This window comes from Nelumbo nucifera, chromosome 6, assembly GCF_055504915.1.
Source record: "Nelumbo nucifera cultivar China Antique chromosome 6, China Antique-T2T, whole genome shotgun sequence".
Classification (NCBI taxonomy): Eukaryota; Viridiplantae; Streptophyta; class Magnoliopsida; order Proteales; family Nelumbonaceae; genus Nelumbo; species Nelumbo nucifera.
Window position 1 is genome coordinate 42,824,255 of NC_142654.1, and position 15,707 is coordinate 42,839,961.

General features: G+C 39.6%; 1 protein-coding gene across 1 annotated transcript in view; it reads right to left on the minus strand.

Moving 5' to 3' along the window:
* Window positions 1-15,707, minus strand: part of LOC104611519 (mitogen-activated protein kinase homolog MMK2) — a 41,432-nt gene that overhangs the window by 11,537 nt on the left and 14,188 nt on the right. The window contains exon 3 of the mRNA XM_010278596.3: window positions 12,317-12,454. Coding sequence (XP_010276898.1) covers window positions 12,317-12,454 — 138 coding nt within the window. The remainder of the gene's footprint in view (window positions 1-12,316; window positions 12,455-15,707) is intronic.

Here is a 15,707-nt window from a genome sequence, read left to right on the forward strand (position 1 = left end):
TCATGTCTTGGTTGCTGGCCTCTATGACTCCTAGGGTGGCCAGAACTGTTCATCACTTCCCCACAGCTGCTAAAATTTGGGAGAAAGTATCTAAGACATATGGCCAGAAAAAAAACAATGCTAGAATCTACAGGCTGAACCAAGACATTGCAGCCCTAAGGCAAGGAGACGTGTCCGTGGTAACCTACTTTGCAACACTGGAAGGCCTCTGGGAAGAGCTTGACCACCATTTGATTTTGGATTGGGAAAATGCCAATGATAAGGGGAGGCATGATAAGCAGATTAAGGAGGGCATAGCCTTCAAGTTTCTGGCGGGTCTTGACCCTGTATATGAAGGTATAAGGTCACAGATTCTAGGGAGAAATGAATTACCTGAGCTTCACCATGTCTACTACCTGGTGAGGAATGAAGAAGTAAGGAGAAAGGAGATGCAAGTTGACTCCCAGACACAGTCAACAGAACTACCTGGAGAACATTCAGCCTTAGTCTCCACTAAGGGGAATAGATTTTCAGACAAGAAGTCCCTCAAGTGTACACATTGTGGTGGTGAGAAACACACAAAGGAGAAATGTTGGGTCTTGTACCCTCATCTGAAGCCAGCTGCTCTGAGAAAGGACAAAAGGCAACATAAGGGCCACACGGCAAGTGGGAATCTTGCCAGCAACAACAATAGTGACAACTCACAGAGTATTCAGACAGTGTCATCTTCCACCGCAAGGCAGGCTACCGACTCCTCTGGACCAAGTACTTTGGGCTTCACAGCTAGTGAGGTAGAGGTTCTCAGTCGGGCATTAGCCCGTCTGAAGAACAATTCTTTAGCTTCCACCTCTCTTGCCAAATCAGGTACAGCCTCTGCATTTAGTGCATCTAGTTCCATTAATTCTACCTCTTGGGTGATTGATTCCGGAGCCACTGACCATATAACACATATGTCATCCTTATTCTCCACATATCATTTGTTGTCTGGCCAGGATAAGATGAGAGTAGCTGATGAGTCCCTCTCCACCATCTCTGGAAAGGGGGTGGTTGACCTAAGCAAGGATCTCTCTCTTAAATCAGTCCTACATGTTCCTAATCTTACCTCAAATTTGTTGTCTGTTTCAAAGCTTACAGAAAACTTGAACTGCAGTATAACTTTTTTTCCTTCTCATTGTGTCTTCCAGGACAGATTGACGAGGAGAACAATTGGGAGTGGTCATGAGTATGGGGGCCTCTACTATTTTGATGAAGATGTCAGCTCAGCCTTGCAAGCTTCTACTACTAGTCCGGAAAGTGTGGAGTCAATAGCTAGGTTGCACTTGTGGCATGCTAGGCTAGGTCATTTGTCCTTTTCTTCCTTAGCAATGTTGTTTCCCGGATTATGTAAGGGCATTCCGAGTCAGAGTTTAATTTGTGATGTGTGTCAAATGTCAAAACAATGTAGATCAATGTATCCAATTTCTAGTAATGAAATTCAAGCCCCTTTTGATTTGGTTCATTCTGATGTTTGGAGTCCTTCACCCATTGTTTCCATTGATGGCTTCCGTTACTTTATCAGTTTTATTGACCATTATTCTCGATGCACTTGGATTTATCTGTTGAAAGGACGTGAAAAAGTTCCCCGGATAACTATGATGTTTTGTAAGATGGTTGAAATACAATTTGATAAAAAGATCAAGCAATTCCGTTCAGACAATGCAGCTGAATACTTTGAAAGATCCCTAAACTCATTCATGGAAGATGCAGGCATGTTACATCAATCATCATGTGCTTATACCCCTCAGCAAAATGGGGTCGCTGAGCGCAAGAACAGGCATCTATTGGAGACAGCTCGAGCCCTTCTTTTCTAGCACAATGTGCCCAAGCAATATTGGTCTCAAGCTGTTCTCACTGCATCATACCTGATAAATCGGATGCCATCTAAGGTACTGGGTATGAAGACCCCTTTCTCTGTTTTGTGTCCCCCTCTTCCAGAATTTCCTTTTCCCCCACGGGTTTTTGGTTGTACATGCTTCATACATGTGAAAGATCCAAAGAAGACCAAACTGGATCCTAAGGCTACAAAGGGAATATTTTTGGGGTACTCTCCTACGCAGAAGGGGTATAAGTGTTATGATCCTGTCTCCAAGAAAAAATATGTCACCAGGGATGTAGCCTTTTTTGAGTCTCAACCCTATTTCCAGTCTTCTCAGAATCCTCTTCAAGGGGAGAGTAGTGGGTTGGAAGAGGATTCTCATTCTCCCTTTTTTTTTTGTTCCCATTTCATCACCTTCCACTACTACTAGCTATAACATTCCGGGTCAACCTAGTGAGACTTCCACTATGCCAGTTGCTTCTCCAGATTTGGCTGATGCTTCTAAAGGTTCCAGTAAACAAGAGAAAGAGATACTTACATACAGTAAAAGGAAGAAGGCCCCTCAACCTCATGATTGCAACCAGTTGAACTCAGATCAATCTGTCTCTGCAATCCAAGGTAATTCTGATTCACTCAATTTAGATTTGGATCTTCCTATTGCTCTCCGTAAGCCTGTTCGTTCTTGTACCACTCGGCATCCCATAGCCGATTATGTTTCTTACTTACACCTATCCCCTGCTTATCATTCCTTTGTGTCTGCTCTTTCCTCTGTATGTGTCCCTTCCAGGTATTCAGAGGCGGCATCTGATCCAAGGTGGAAAGAAGCCATGAATGAGGAGATGAAATCCCTAATGAAAGCAAGGACATGGGAATTGGTGGACCTGCCAGAAGGGAAAGGCACTGTTGGGTGCAAGTGGGTATTCACAGTAAAACATAGGGAAGATGGGTCAATTGAGAGGTACAAGGCCAGACTTGTGGCAAAGGGATTTACACAAAAGGAAGGAATTGATTACAAGGAAACCTTTGCCCCAGTAGCAAAGCTCAACACAATCAAGGTTCTACTGTCACTAGCAGCAAAATTCTCTTGGGAACTTCATCAGCTGGATGTGAAGAATGCCTTCCTAAATGGTGATCTTCATGAAAAGGTATTCATGGAACCCCCACTTGGATATGATGTTGGAAAGAAGGTATGTAAACTAAGGAAAGCATTATATGGTTTGAAGCAATCTCCCCGGGCATGGTTTGAGAGACTTTGTTTGGCCATGAAGAAAGTAGAGTACACTCAGAGCAGTGCAGATCATACATTGTTTACAAGGAGACGGGATGACAAACTTACAGCACTCATTGTGTATGTGGATGATATGGTGATTACTGGAAATGATGTGAAAGAGATGAAGAGGCTGAAGGAGTTCTTAGCTTCAGAATTTGAGATCAAAGACCTGGGAAATCTAAGATACTTTCTTGGAATTGAAATTGCTAGATCAAGAGAAGGAATCTACATATGTCAAAGAAAGTACGTGCTAGATCTCCTAGAGGAAACAGGCATGATGGGATGCAGGCCAGCAGACACTCCAATAGAACCAAGCCATGGATTACAAGAATCAATGGGTGAGGAATACTGTGATAAGGAAAGGTACCAAAAGTTGATAGGAAAACTAATATACTTATCCTTTACTCGGCCAGACATTGCCTATGCAGTGCATGTTGTCAGTCAATTCATGCACTCACCAAAGACCCCTCATATGAGAGCAGTGGAAAGAATCCTCAGATACTTGAAGACTTGCCCAGGGAAAGGAATTCTATTCAGAAAAAACAACAGACTTGAAATTGAAGCCTACACTGATGCTGATTGGGCTGGGTCTGTTGGAGACAGAAAACCACCCTTAGGTTACTGTACATTCTTGGGAGGAAACCTAGTCACATGGCGTAGTAAGAAGCAGAATGTTGTGACTAGATCAAGTGCAGAAGCAGAATACCAGGCTATGGCACACGGGGTTGCTGAACTCTTATGGCTCAGGACTCTCCTTAATGAGCTTGGTATCAAGACTGAGGGTCCTCTCAAGTTGTATTGTGATAATAAAGCTGCTATCAACATTGCCAACAATCATGTGTAGCATGACAGGACAAAACATATTGAAATTGATCGACACTTTGTTAGAGAGAGAATTGTTTCAGGAGAACTCTGTTTGCCTTATACTCCATCAGAGATGCAGATTGCAGATGTATTAACTAAAGGGCTGGCATCAACGAAATTCAAGGACATACTTGGCAAGCTAAACATGATTGATATCCATGCTTAGCTTGAGGGGGAGTGTTAGAATGTTAGAGTGATGTTCGGCTGATAAGAGTTCTTATTAGCCCATTCTTATGTTTAACTTATCTTGTAACTAGGCTTGTGTTAATGGGCCTAATCCTATTTAATGATTTAAGTCATCTGAGTGTCCCATCACTAATCAGGGGCATCCCAGTAATTTCTTGTACCTTGTACTATATTCATCTATAAATAAAGGACTGGTCGACTGGCTAGGACAGTTCGACATTCTCTTCAGTTCTGTGGTTCTCTTCTCTTCCTTGCTACTTAGAGTATAGCTCTTCAGATTACAGTAATCTTTCATTCTTTAAGTTAAGTATAAAATATAATGAGGGGTTGGTGGCCAGAATTAATTTTCAATTCTAGTTATCATCCCACTCTTTCTTTCCCCTCTTTTCTTCTCTACTGCTGAAACTCTTCATCTTCTTCTTTCTCATCACAAGGAATTCATCCTGATTTACAAACAGTGGTTTCTACTATTTTCTTTTTTCCTTCTTGTTCTGACTATATTAGAGCACACTTACATAGTATCAGAACAGGATTTGTGAGAGTTTCTCTTTTTCCTACTTGATTTGCTTAGGGCTTCAATTCTATTGGTGTTGTGGTTAAGTCTTCAAAATCAAACCAAGTCAGGGTATGTTTCTAATTTGACTAATGATGGTTTCAGCAATCACAACATTTGTCAAGGGTGATCTATGAGGTGAGATCCTCTAGTGGGCACAAACCAAGAGGAAAATTGTTGTTTTCATGGAAGAATCAATTTGAACTGTGTTGATTGTGAGGTGATTGCAGTTATGATGCAAAAAAGTAAGATTTAGCCAAGTACAGTGTCAGATTTAGATGTGAGATAGTGAAAAGTGATTTGGCTAGTGATAAAGTTGGTATTCTTTATGTTAGAGCTAGCCGAATAAGGGTAGATTAGTCATTTTATTTCTGTTAAGTTATGTGCTTATGTGGCAGTTTTAATAGACTTCCTGTCCCATACTTAAGTGGGGGCAGTTTAGTCTTTGTACAACTAATTAGAGGCTAATTAAAATTAGGGTCGACTGATTGGGTTTAGGCTATCAGATTCAACTGTTCCTCTTCTTCTTCTTCTTCTTCCTCTGGTTCGAACTACTGAAGCCACTGAGATAACATGGTATCAAAGCGACGTTACTCTTTGAATCTCTGCTCGTGATTGCTGCTCCTTTCTGTTCGTGACTTCTTTTTCTTCTCTCTGGACTGCAAATGGAGAACACAGACTCGACCTAGGTCTGAGAACACTTCGGCCTCTCTTTCTCTGCTCAGAACTTGATTGCCTATCAAGAGAATAACTCCAGAAATAAGTGGATGGTCAACTGAAGCTCTCCATCAAGGTTGGTTATCCTTTTTCTTTGTGTTGGTGGTGTTTCTGGGTTGGAAAACCCTCAAAAATCTACTCGGACTGATCATAACTTAAAGAACTAGGTTATTTGTAGCCTTGGTTCTTAGCAAAAGGCCCAAGAACTAGGTTATTTGGAAAACCCTCAAGGAGGTGTCTGTTCTTTCTTTCTGCAACACCGTTTTGTTGTGGTGTTCTTGCACATGAACTTCTATGAATCGATCCATGGGAAGCAAAGAACTCATTTAGCTCCCCATGGAAATATTCCTTCGCTTTATCAAATTGAAAAATCTGAACTTCCACATGGAACTGTGTAAACACCATCCTTTGGAAATCTCTTACAATCTTAGGGACTTCATCTCTGCTATGCATGGGAAAAACCCATGTATAACGGGAGAAATCATCAATCAAGGTGATAAAGTACTTATACCTGCCCTCCAAAGTTATGGTAGTAGGCCCCCACACATCAAAATACGCAATATGAAAAGGGAAATTTGATCTTTTATTACTTGAAGAAAATATTGTTCTATATTTCTTGCTCAATTGACATGTTTGACAATGAAAATCTGACACTGAACAGGACTTAAATAAAAACGGAAACAAAGACTTTGTTATTTCAAAAGACACATGACCTAACCGATTATGCCACAAAACAATTTGACCCTTATTTGACCGAATATGAGGCTCTGAAGATGGCACTGAGAAACCAGCTTTGTTGTTGAGAGTGTAGAGACCATCCACTAAGCTTCCTCTACCAACCGTCCTCCCAAAAGTTAGGTCCTGAAAAATACATGAATCAAGAAAAAAGGTTACAATGCAATTTAATGAATTTGTGATACTACTAAAAGGAAGAAGGTTGATAGGAAGCTGAGGGACATGCGAAACATTATTCAGGTTAAGTCCTTGGGGAAGGGATATTGATCATTGACCTACAATAGAAGAAAAAGATCCATTTGCAAGTCTTACCTTATCTCTTCCTAACAAAAGGTTATAAGAACTGAATAGGTTTGGCTTACTAGTCATGTGATTAGAAGCCCCCAAGTAAATGATCTAAGGGGAATCGGTGGCTATGGAGACATGGAAGGCAGAAGCTACATTACCTGATGTAGACGCAAATGAAGTAGAAGGGTTACCAGTGGCTGATCTGTCCATCTGGCGCAAGGCCCTACCATATGATTCCAATTGACTATGGAAGGAGTTCAGAATGTCTTCCTTGGGGTCAGAACCAATGAAGTGTTCTCGAGTAGTATCAATTGGCACCCCAACAGACTAAGTTTCTTGGGTTACCACATTTGCTATGTTGTGGGTTGTATTAGGCTTCTTCTAACTCTGTACCTTACCCTTGTTCTTGGTTCTTTATAGCCCACTTTGGTCTTCCATGGAGCTCCCAACATGTGTCACGCATATGTCTTGAAGGATGACAGTGGGTGTAGAACAACTTATCCTTATCATCGGCTTTCCTGCAATCATTTTTCTTTCCCATGTTATTTCCACCCATTGCAGCTAATGCTACCTATTGCTCCCCCTCAGTTGTAACCATTACACTCCGCCTACTTTCCTCAGACTGAACGAGGGCATACACCCCTTGGACTGAAGGCAATTCTTTACTTCCAAAAATATGAACTCTAAGGAGTTCATATATGGGGTTTAGTCCCAACAAGAAGGCGAAAACCCACTACTGAGAAACCAACTTCTTATAGGCTCTAGTATCATCCTCATGTTCCCATTCTATAGCCTGATAGTGGTCTAAATCCTTCCAAACTAAGGTAAGAGCTGAATAATAGGTTGATAAGTTGTGGTTTCCCTGTTTACAAGTTGAGGATTCAGCTTGTAAATGGTAGATCTTAGCAAAGTGCCTTTACTCATAATAGGTGGTTTTGGCTTGCTTCCATATCTCATTTGCAATACCTGCCCACATAAAATTCTTTTTCACATCAAATTCCATGCCTGCAAGAAGCCAGGACATCACCATATTGTTTTCTTGGTCCCACTGATCATGTTCAATAGTCCCACTCTTGGGTTCTTTAACCCTTCCATTTATGTAACCAGCTTTCTCCCTTGTTGTTACATAAAGTTTTACACCTTTGGCCCACTCCAGGTAGTTCAAACCATTTAAAGGAGTGATCAGCATAGGAAACATCATGCTTTCAGTCCCCATACCTACTGTACCACAAGTTGATGTAACCCAGATGATGCAGAATCATTATCCGCCATTTTCAAAGGAAGGTCTACAAGCCAAAAACAAAAAACTACAAGTGCACAAGACCAGTCCTCACACCTATACTACTTCTACTAGTCACAATTAAGGCACAAAACTCCACACACTACTTCTGAAAATATGTACACACTACTGTAGCACATAAACAGTCCAAAAACTAGTCCAGGAAGAAGAATACTGTTGTAAATCCACACTTCGCACACCAATTCTAACACATACCTGGACAAAGGGGATCACACATCCCTGTACAACACCTGTATGAAGGTGCAAAAAGCATAACCAAGCCTTCACAGCATCAGCCAAAGGTCAAAAAAGGAAGTTTAGGTCTTCATAGCATCAGTCGAAGGAGCCAGGCCTTCATAGCCTCAGTCGAATGTCAAAAAAGGAAGTTTAGGTCTGCACAACATCAGTCGATGGAGCCAAGGAAGCTTTACAGCATTGGCCTCCACCAATTAGGGTTGCCTTGGTGCTACGACCAAGGAAGAACCCAGAATAAGTGACGAGATATTTCTGATCAGTCCGATTAAATATTTTTGTCTTAAAAGTCCAAGAAAATTGGCGCCTGGGTTGAGTGAATACTTCTCAGTGGAAAAAAAAAAAAAAAAACACAACTCCTATTGCTCAGAGTGTCGCTCCAATACCATGTAATCATACAAGAAAAGAGGAAAAAGAGAGAAGAGAGAGAAGAGAGAGAAGAGAGGAGAGGAGAAGAGAAGAGAAAAGAAAAGATGTGAGAGTCGAAAGTCATAGACCTACCGGCGCCCAACTTCACTTTTATTTACATGTGTTACAACTTATATCAAATATAAGAAATTGCAAATAGGCCCCTAGTGGCACACCCTAATACAAAAGAAAAGAACATGCTGACAGGGGCCTAAGTTGACAACATTGTAACAACATGAATAAAGAAAAAACTATTTAAATCTAACATGTACCTAATACAATCATCAATGAACAACACAAAATACTTGTATCCCATTCGAGAAACAACAGATGAAGTCCAAACATCACTATGTATAATTTCAAAAAGAGAAGTAGCATGTTCAGCTTGGTGAGTGAATGGTAAAATACGACTCTTACTCAAACAACAAGAAACACAAGACATATCAAAAGATTTCATAAATGGAATTTTAGTTTTAATAAAACTAGACTCAAACAAGTATTTAAGTTGTTCAGAGTCTGGGTGACCCAAACATTTGTGCCACAAATCCCAAACATAGTCTCTCTAACTCAAAATAAGACCCAATGTAGAAAATGTCAAATAAGCAGATGATGATGCAGATTGTGATTTCTCAAACTCCAATGCAAACAAGCAGCCCAGCCTACACCCCTTCCCTTTCACCTTTCTAGTCTACCAGTCCTAAATCAAACAACCATCAGAAGAAAAGGTTAGAATGTGACCTTCAACAACTAATTGATCAACTAAAATAAGGTTAGCAATAATTGTAGGAACAAGGAAATTCTTGGCAAGGGACAGGGAGTTTGAGGGGAAAAGTTTGATACATACAGCATCACTCCCAATGATATCCAGTTTCTCACCATTAGCAATGATAATATGTTTATGGTTGGTCTTAGAAAGTTTGTTAGAGGATTCAGGGTAAGCCCAGTTATGTGATTTGTAGCACCAGAAGCAATTATTCAAACTTGAGAAGGAGAAGAGCAGTAATCGGAGAACTCACCTGATAGACCGATAGCAGAAAAGGCAGATGAGATAGCAGAGGATACCAATTGTCGTATCTCTTCCTTATTAATGGAAGCAAAGGATTCTCCCTTGGCAATAGAGGCATCAGACACTTATCCCTCAGACACCTGATAAGCTCGTGGCTAATTCTTCATGGGACCCTTGGGTGGACAAATAGGGCAATCTAGAACGATATGCCCATGTTGTTTGCAATAGGTGCAGACATTATTCTTTTTGCAATGTGAAATTATATGTCCATATCCCTTACATAGTTACATTCATAGGATTGGGTTTTAGAAGGATCCTTTCCACTACATGTATTATTCTCGAGTGCAATAAAAATAGTATTAGTCCATGAATCAAGATGTTTCCCATCTATATTTGTAACAGTTAGGAGTCTAGTTTCTTCCCTCAATAACTCTCCCATCACAAAGTCTAAATCTAGAAGAATTCCTCTACTCAAAATATTTGACCTGATTATTTCATACTAAGGTCTTAGCCTCATAACGAATTGGTTCACCTTTCTATTTTCAAAATGCTTCTACAAATACTTGACACACTCAACAGGATCAAAAGGTTCAGTATGAACTAATTCATATTCAACCCAGAGATCAATAAAGTTTGCATAGTATTCTTGTATCTTTTTGTCCCCCTAGCAACAGACAAAGATTTCATATTCAATCTACTATTGTTGTGACATATTGGACTGATGATAAACCTTTTTCAAATAGGAATACATCTCATAGACAGTCCTCAGTCTTCTCATGGGAATACCAACGTGAAGCACAATGGAGCTCAAAATCCAGGAGACTAATTTTCTGTTGTCTAACTTCCATTGTGCATAGGCTTTACTATCAGTCTCATCAAGTTTACATATAGTCCCATTCAAGTAACCTTCAAGTCCCTTTCCCCCGAAAAAGAAATCGAAATGGAACTTTCACATACTATAGTTAATTCCATCAAATTTTACAGGGAGAATGTCTATCTTTTCAGCCATCTTAAATAAGCAAAATCAACCTAGGAAAAGGATAGCAGCACCAATGTTCACTTAAATCAGCAATAAACTAGGCAGTGAATCACCTTAGCTGTATTTCTCAAAAAAAAATATTAATATCAAATAGCAATGAAGTCTGATCCCAAAACAACACCAAACCAGAGCAACTTTAGCAAGGATAAGTCACTCTATAGAGGCACCGAAACCTCCAATAAACAACCGAGAACAGCGCAAACTAGAGTTCCAAGGACTGATAATCAAAAAGAAAATACCCTAGGGCAGCACAAAACTAGGGTTCCAAGAACTGATAATAGTCGATTAAGACAATAGTGAGATACACCAACCTGAAATGTGAAGATTTCCAGAGCAGCTTGAAGAGATGACTTTATGTCTATTGAAGTTCCTCAGTTTGAAGCATGAAAAATCCAGAAAAAAAAAAGGGTTCAAGACTGCTGCTGCTGAGGGAGGAAGAAGCCAAACTATTGAGATTCCTCATTCTGTAGCTGTTCAAAACTGAACCATAAGGAGCCAAGCTGCTGCCACCCTGGAGAAATCAGTACACAGAAGGAGGAAAAAGGCTGCTGCCGCCCAGGAGAGAAGACCAGAACTCCTCCAAGACTTGTCACATGATTTTCTAAGAGAGAAAAAAAAAAAAAAAAAAAAAAAAAAAAAAAGAACAGATCTGGGCGACACAACCAGTCAGAAATCCTTCCAGACAGAAGCCTCCGAGAAGAACTATGGTTAGGGTTGAAGAGCACAGCCCTAACACCAGTCAAAACCCCCAGAGAACAAAACCCCTAATATGCCCAACAAATGAGCAAGGAAAGAGCAGAAATTATCAAGCAACCTGCGCTGATACCATGTCAACAAACCCAAAGCAGAATACAGAATTCTGTGCGTGAAGAATGGATGCTTAGACCCTACCCCAAGGGGCTTTTATATAGATGATGAAATTAGAGTATTTACAGAGAGGCTCTTGTAGGGCAACAGAATATAATTACAGAAAAGCCCTTGTAGGGCTGAAGAGAAAATAATAAAATATACATCAGGTAGATACAATACAATAGGAACTATGGTAATACGGTACATCAGTGAGTTTCTTCACAGGTAGCATCACAGCCCTATACTTGGGACCTGCTGAACAAGGTGATGTGGCAAGATCAAAACTATTGGCAGCAGTATATGGGGTTGAGGCCAAAGAGTTGGGTATTGATAGACTGATTATTGAGGGTGACTCAATAACTGTTCTGAAATGGCTGAAGGGGGAGGGGGTGACATGGCATTTGAGGAATGAATTCAGGCGATTTAAATGGCTATCAAAGGACATGGCAATCCGAATTAAATGGGTGAGGAGAACTACCAACAGCTTGGGTTGGGACAGCTTTTCTACAGTTGTATTCTTTCTTTTTTTTTTTCACAACCTCTTGTTGTATCCATGCTTTCTTTTTATTAATGAAATCATTTGTGTGCTGCTGATCTAAACAGAAATAGTAGCTTATGTGTTGACCTAGCTCAAACTAAGCATCCAAAAGTTGGTTGTTTAACTAATTAAAGATATCAAGCATCAACTTCATTGAAGAACAATCCTCAACTTCATGAATGTAACTCCATCACAGACCAAACTAAAAGCTTTCTTGAATAAGAATTAGATGGATAGTATTAGGCCTTGATAAAAGCCACCAATGGGGGAATACCAATAGCAGTAGAATGAGTGTATAGATGGTTAACGAGTTGAAACATTCAAGTTTCTCAAACTCCAAGTTTCCCAACAAAGTTAGGGAAGTAGTGTGCACAAGCTTTGGGGGTTGCAAGTACTAAATGACAAACTTCTTTGTTTTGGCTGCAATAATAAATGACAATCTTGATATGGAAAAGTTGAAACTATGAACATCCCAAGAAAAAAAGATAAGTGCAAAACCTGACAATGGTCATCTGTTAATGGTTGGTTAGAGCGGATTATCTGATGAAGATCAGTGTCCATTAATTCATAAACAATGTAGACATCATTGAAGCTCTCCTTCTGCGGAGGTCGTATAATGTCTTTGAGGGCAATAATCTGTGGCCAATAAAGAACAGAGCAGTCAGATGCCGAAGCCCTTGTCATACTATAATAGCAAGCAAGAAATATCTTAGAATTTCTCCCAACTATCTAAAAATCCTTTCCATTTATTGTCATAGATTGGGACCACTATATTATGCCCAGATACACATAGTGGACAAGATATGGGAAACAGAATAAGATAAAATAAGGGTCCAAGCGTCCCATTTAATATGCTTATATCATACTTTCATATCTAGTATTTGAAAGTGCCATTTCATAAAATTTATATATTGCCAAATTTCATTAATCTTCTAACATATAAAGACTTTTCTTTTATAGATAACTGAAATATACACAGATTTTTTATGGTATGATTTGTTAAAACATACTGGTCTATAACATTTTCTGCTAAAGACGTCAAGGAACCGAGTATTCAACATTAGACATCAATATCCATTAAGGGGATTCATGTACATAATTCTTTTATCACTCACTGATAATTACATTATTGATAGTATAAGAAATAAACAAGTATGTTGCAGTATAGCATGTAAAACTTTCCATTTCACTTCTGTAACAATGTTGGACAACTGCAGAAAACTTTTATTGGGAAAAGTTTCCCTAATGGATCAAGTAGGGAGGTTTCTACATGACCTACCCTAATCTGCCACATTGACTGATGAGGCAGCTAATCCAAACCATTCACCAAGTAGGAAAACCTCAGGATTTGCCACATGTTTAAATCTTCCAGTCCATGTTAAACTATATGCTACTTTGTATTTGAAAATTTTTTCCAACTAGTAGAAGCCATTCATATTTTTTGCTTTTTATTGATATAAAACTTGCCCATAAAAAAGATCTTAGTTTGAAAACATGGCAAGGTCTTTTTAGGCTGAAATTTGTTTAACAAATATGAGGCAAGAGGAACATAGGGAGCAGCCCTTTTTGGCTCCAAACTAATTTTCCACATGGAAGATTCTTGGGTCACCTAAGGAAGCTCACAAAACAACCTAACTAGCAAAGCAGTTTCCTATTTCTAGACCCGAAATTTAATTATACGGATAACATCTGGCCAACCAAAAGAGAAAAAAATAGAAAAAACAAATTGATTCTGAGGTTCTACTTTGTATTTCATTGACCTGATGTTAGAAAGATGAAAAATAAAACATCAATTAGAATTCAACTTAGTTTTAAAGTAAAACTAGAAAAAACTCTAGACAATCTGAACAATTGGTTAAGACTTATCAGGAATCTCATTCCACATTGCATCAGCATTTTGTTGATTGCAAAATCAAGAGAACTTCTCCTAGGAACAAGTATGAGACTCCAATCATCAAGGACAAACAATTAAATGCCTTCACCATGAGCTCCTGGGTGTAAATAGAAACCATGAATATAAGAGAGAGAACACAAATCACCAATTTGTGTTTCTCTCTTGTTTCTTCTCTTGTTCAACTGGAACTGGCATGGTATCAGAGAAGGTTGCTCTTTGATCAGCTTCTTTCTTGCTTAATACTCTTTTTTTTTTTTGATCAATAACCACATAATTCATTAAAATAGGAAAAAAAGTTACAGGGAAGGGGAGCTAAAGATACTTAACTCCCCAGAAAAGAAGTACAACTGATTTAAACACTCAGACCCTCACAATTGAGCCCAAAACCCAGAATTTCTAATAACTCCTTGCCTAGCCAATCCATCAGCAAAGGAGTTAGCATTTCTTCTAACCCAAGTACATAGGACTTCCATATCCTTAATCAGCCACTTGAATTTTCTTTTCTCATTGCTGTAGCTCCACATCTTGGGAGTGTCTTCTTTCAGCCAATCCACAATAATCGCATAATCTCCTTCTATAAGCAGTTTCTTGACTTGAATTTCTTTGGCCCTTTGTACCCCTTTCAACACTACTAACACCTCAGCCCTCAAGGAGTCTCCCACTCCAATTGGACATGAGAACATAGCTATTACATTACCTCTCTCATCCCTTAGGACCCCCCCAATATCCGAAGGCCCTGGATTCCCCATGCTACTGCCATCAAATTTTAGTTTGATAAAACCATGAGGTGGAGGGTTCCACATGAGATTTAAAGTCTTCTTCCTTGTAATTGAGCTAGCAACTTCTTTCCACTTTCTTAGCATATCATTTGTTGAAAAATCTGTAAACTCCTTCATTGTCTTCAGCCAGTGTATTACTCTTATGTGAGTCAACTCTACCAAAGTTTCAAAGCCTCTCTCCTTTTCCAAGAAGATTCTTCCATTTCTTTCCTCCCATAGTGCCCAACAAACAGCAGCTCTCATGCATCTCCACATAATTCTTGATGTTTTTGTTGAGCATTCAATAGGTGAAGAGGAAAACAAACTTTGTAGACTATTTGGAGGTGTCCACCTGCACCCAAATAAAGAAGCAAAACAATCCCAAATATTTTTTGCCAAAACACAAGATATTAGTAAGTGGTACCCAGACTCACCAGCAGCTTTGCATAAAACACACCAGTGTGGAGATAAACAGCTATTGGGTCTTTTTCTTTGAAGTAGGTCACCTGTGTTGATTCTTTCAAGGAAAACTTCCCAACAAAAGCTCCCAACCCTTGGAGGTATAGGTTTACACCACACTTCCTTGACAGGGAATGACAGACCAAAAGAAATTTCTGGTTGTATCAAGACTTTAAAGAAGGACGCACAAGTGAAGGATCCAGAGGAAGAAAAAGACCAAATCCTACTATTTGTCTTTGTGGGTTCCAAGAAGATCCCCTCAAGAATGAACAAAAGAGATGAAACATTAACCAGTTTTGTGTCCCTGAGTGCTCTTCTCAAACCCAAGTTCCAAGCAAACCGGAATTTGAGTTTGAGGAAACGAGGAAACTGGAAATTTGTTCATTTTTTAGGGTGGAGATTGCAAATAGAGCCGGAAATTGTTCTTTCAAAGGGGTCTCCCCAACCAAACATGTTCCTAGAACTTTATGAGATTACCCAAGTGTAAATCATACCTGATCCAAGGAGAGAAGAGAGGCAAAACATCTTGGATGGATTTCCAAGGTGATGCTCTTGTAGCTAATAGCCAGAATCCCAGAGTCCCAACCATTCTCTGCAAGCCCTTGAATACTACAAATTATCTTCGTCCACAGTTTCTCCCTCTCCATAGAAAACCTCCACAGCCATTTCCCTAACAAAGCCAAATTCCTCTTCCTAATATTCCCAATGCCTAGCCCTCCATCCTATTTATTCCTACACAACATCTCCCATCTAACCCTATGATCCTTTTTTTCCTCCC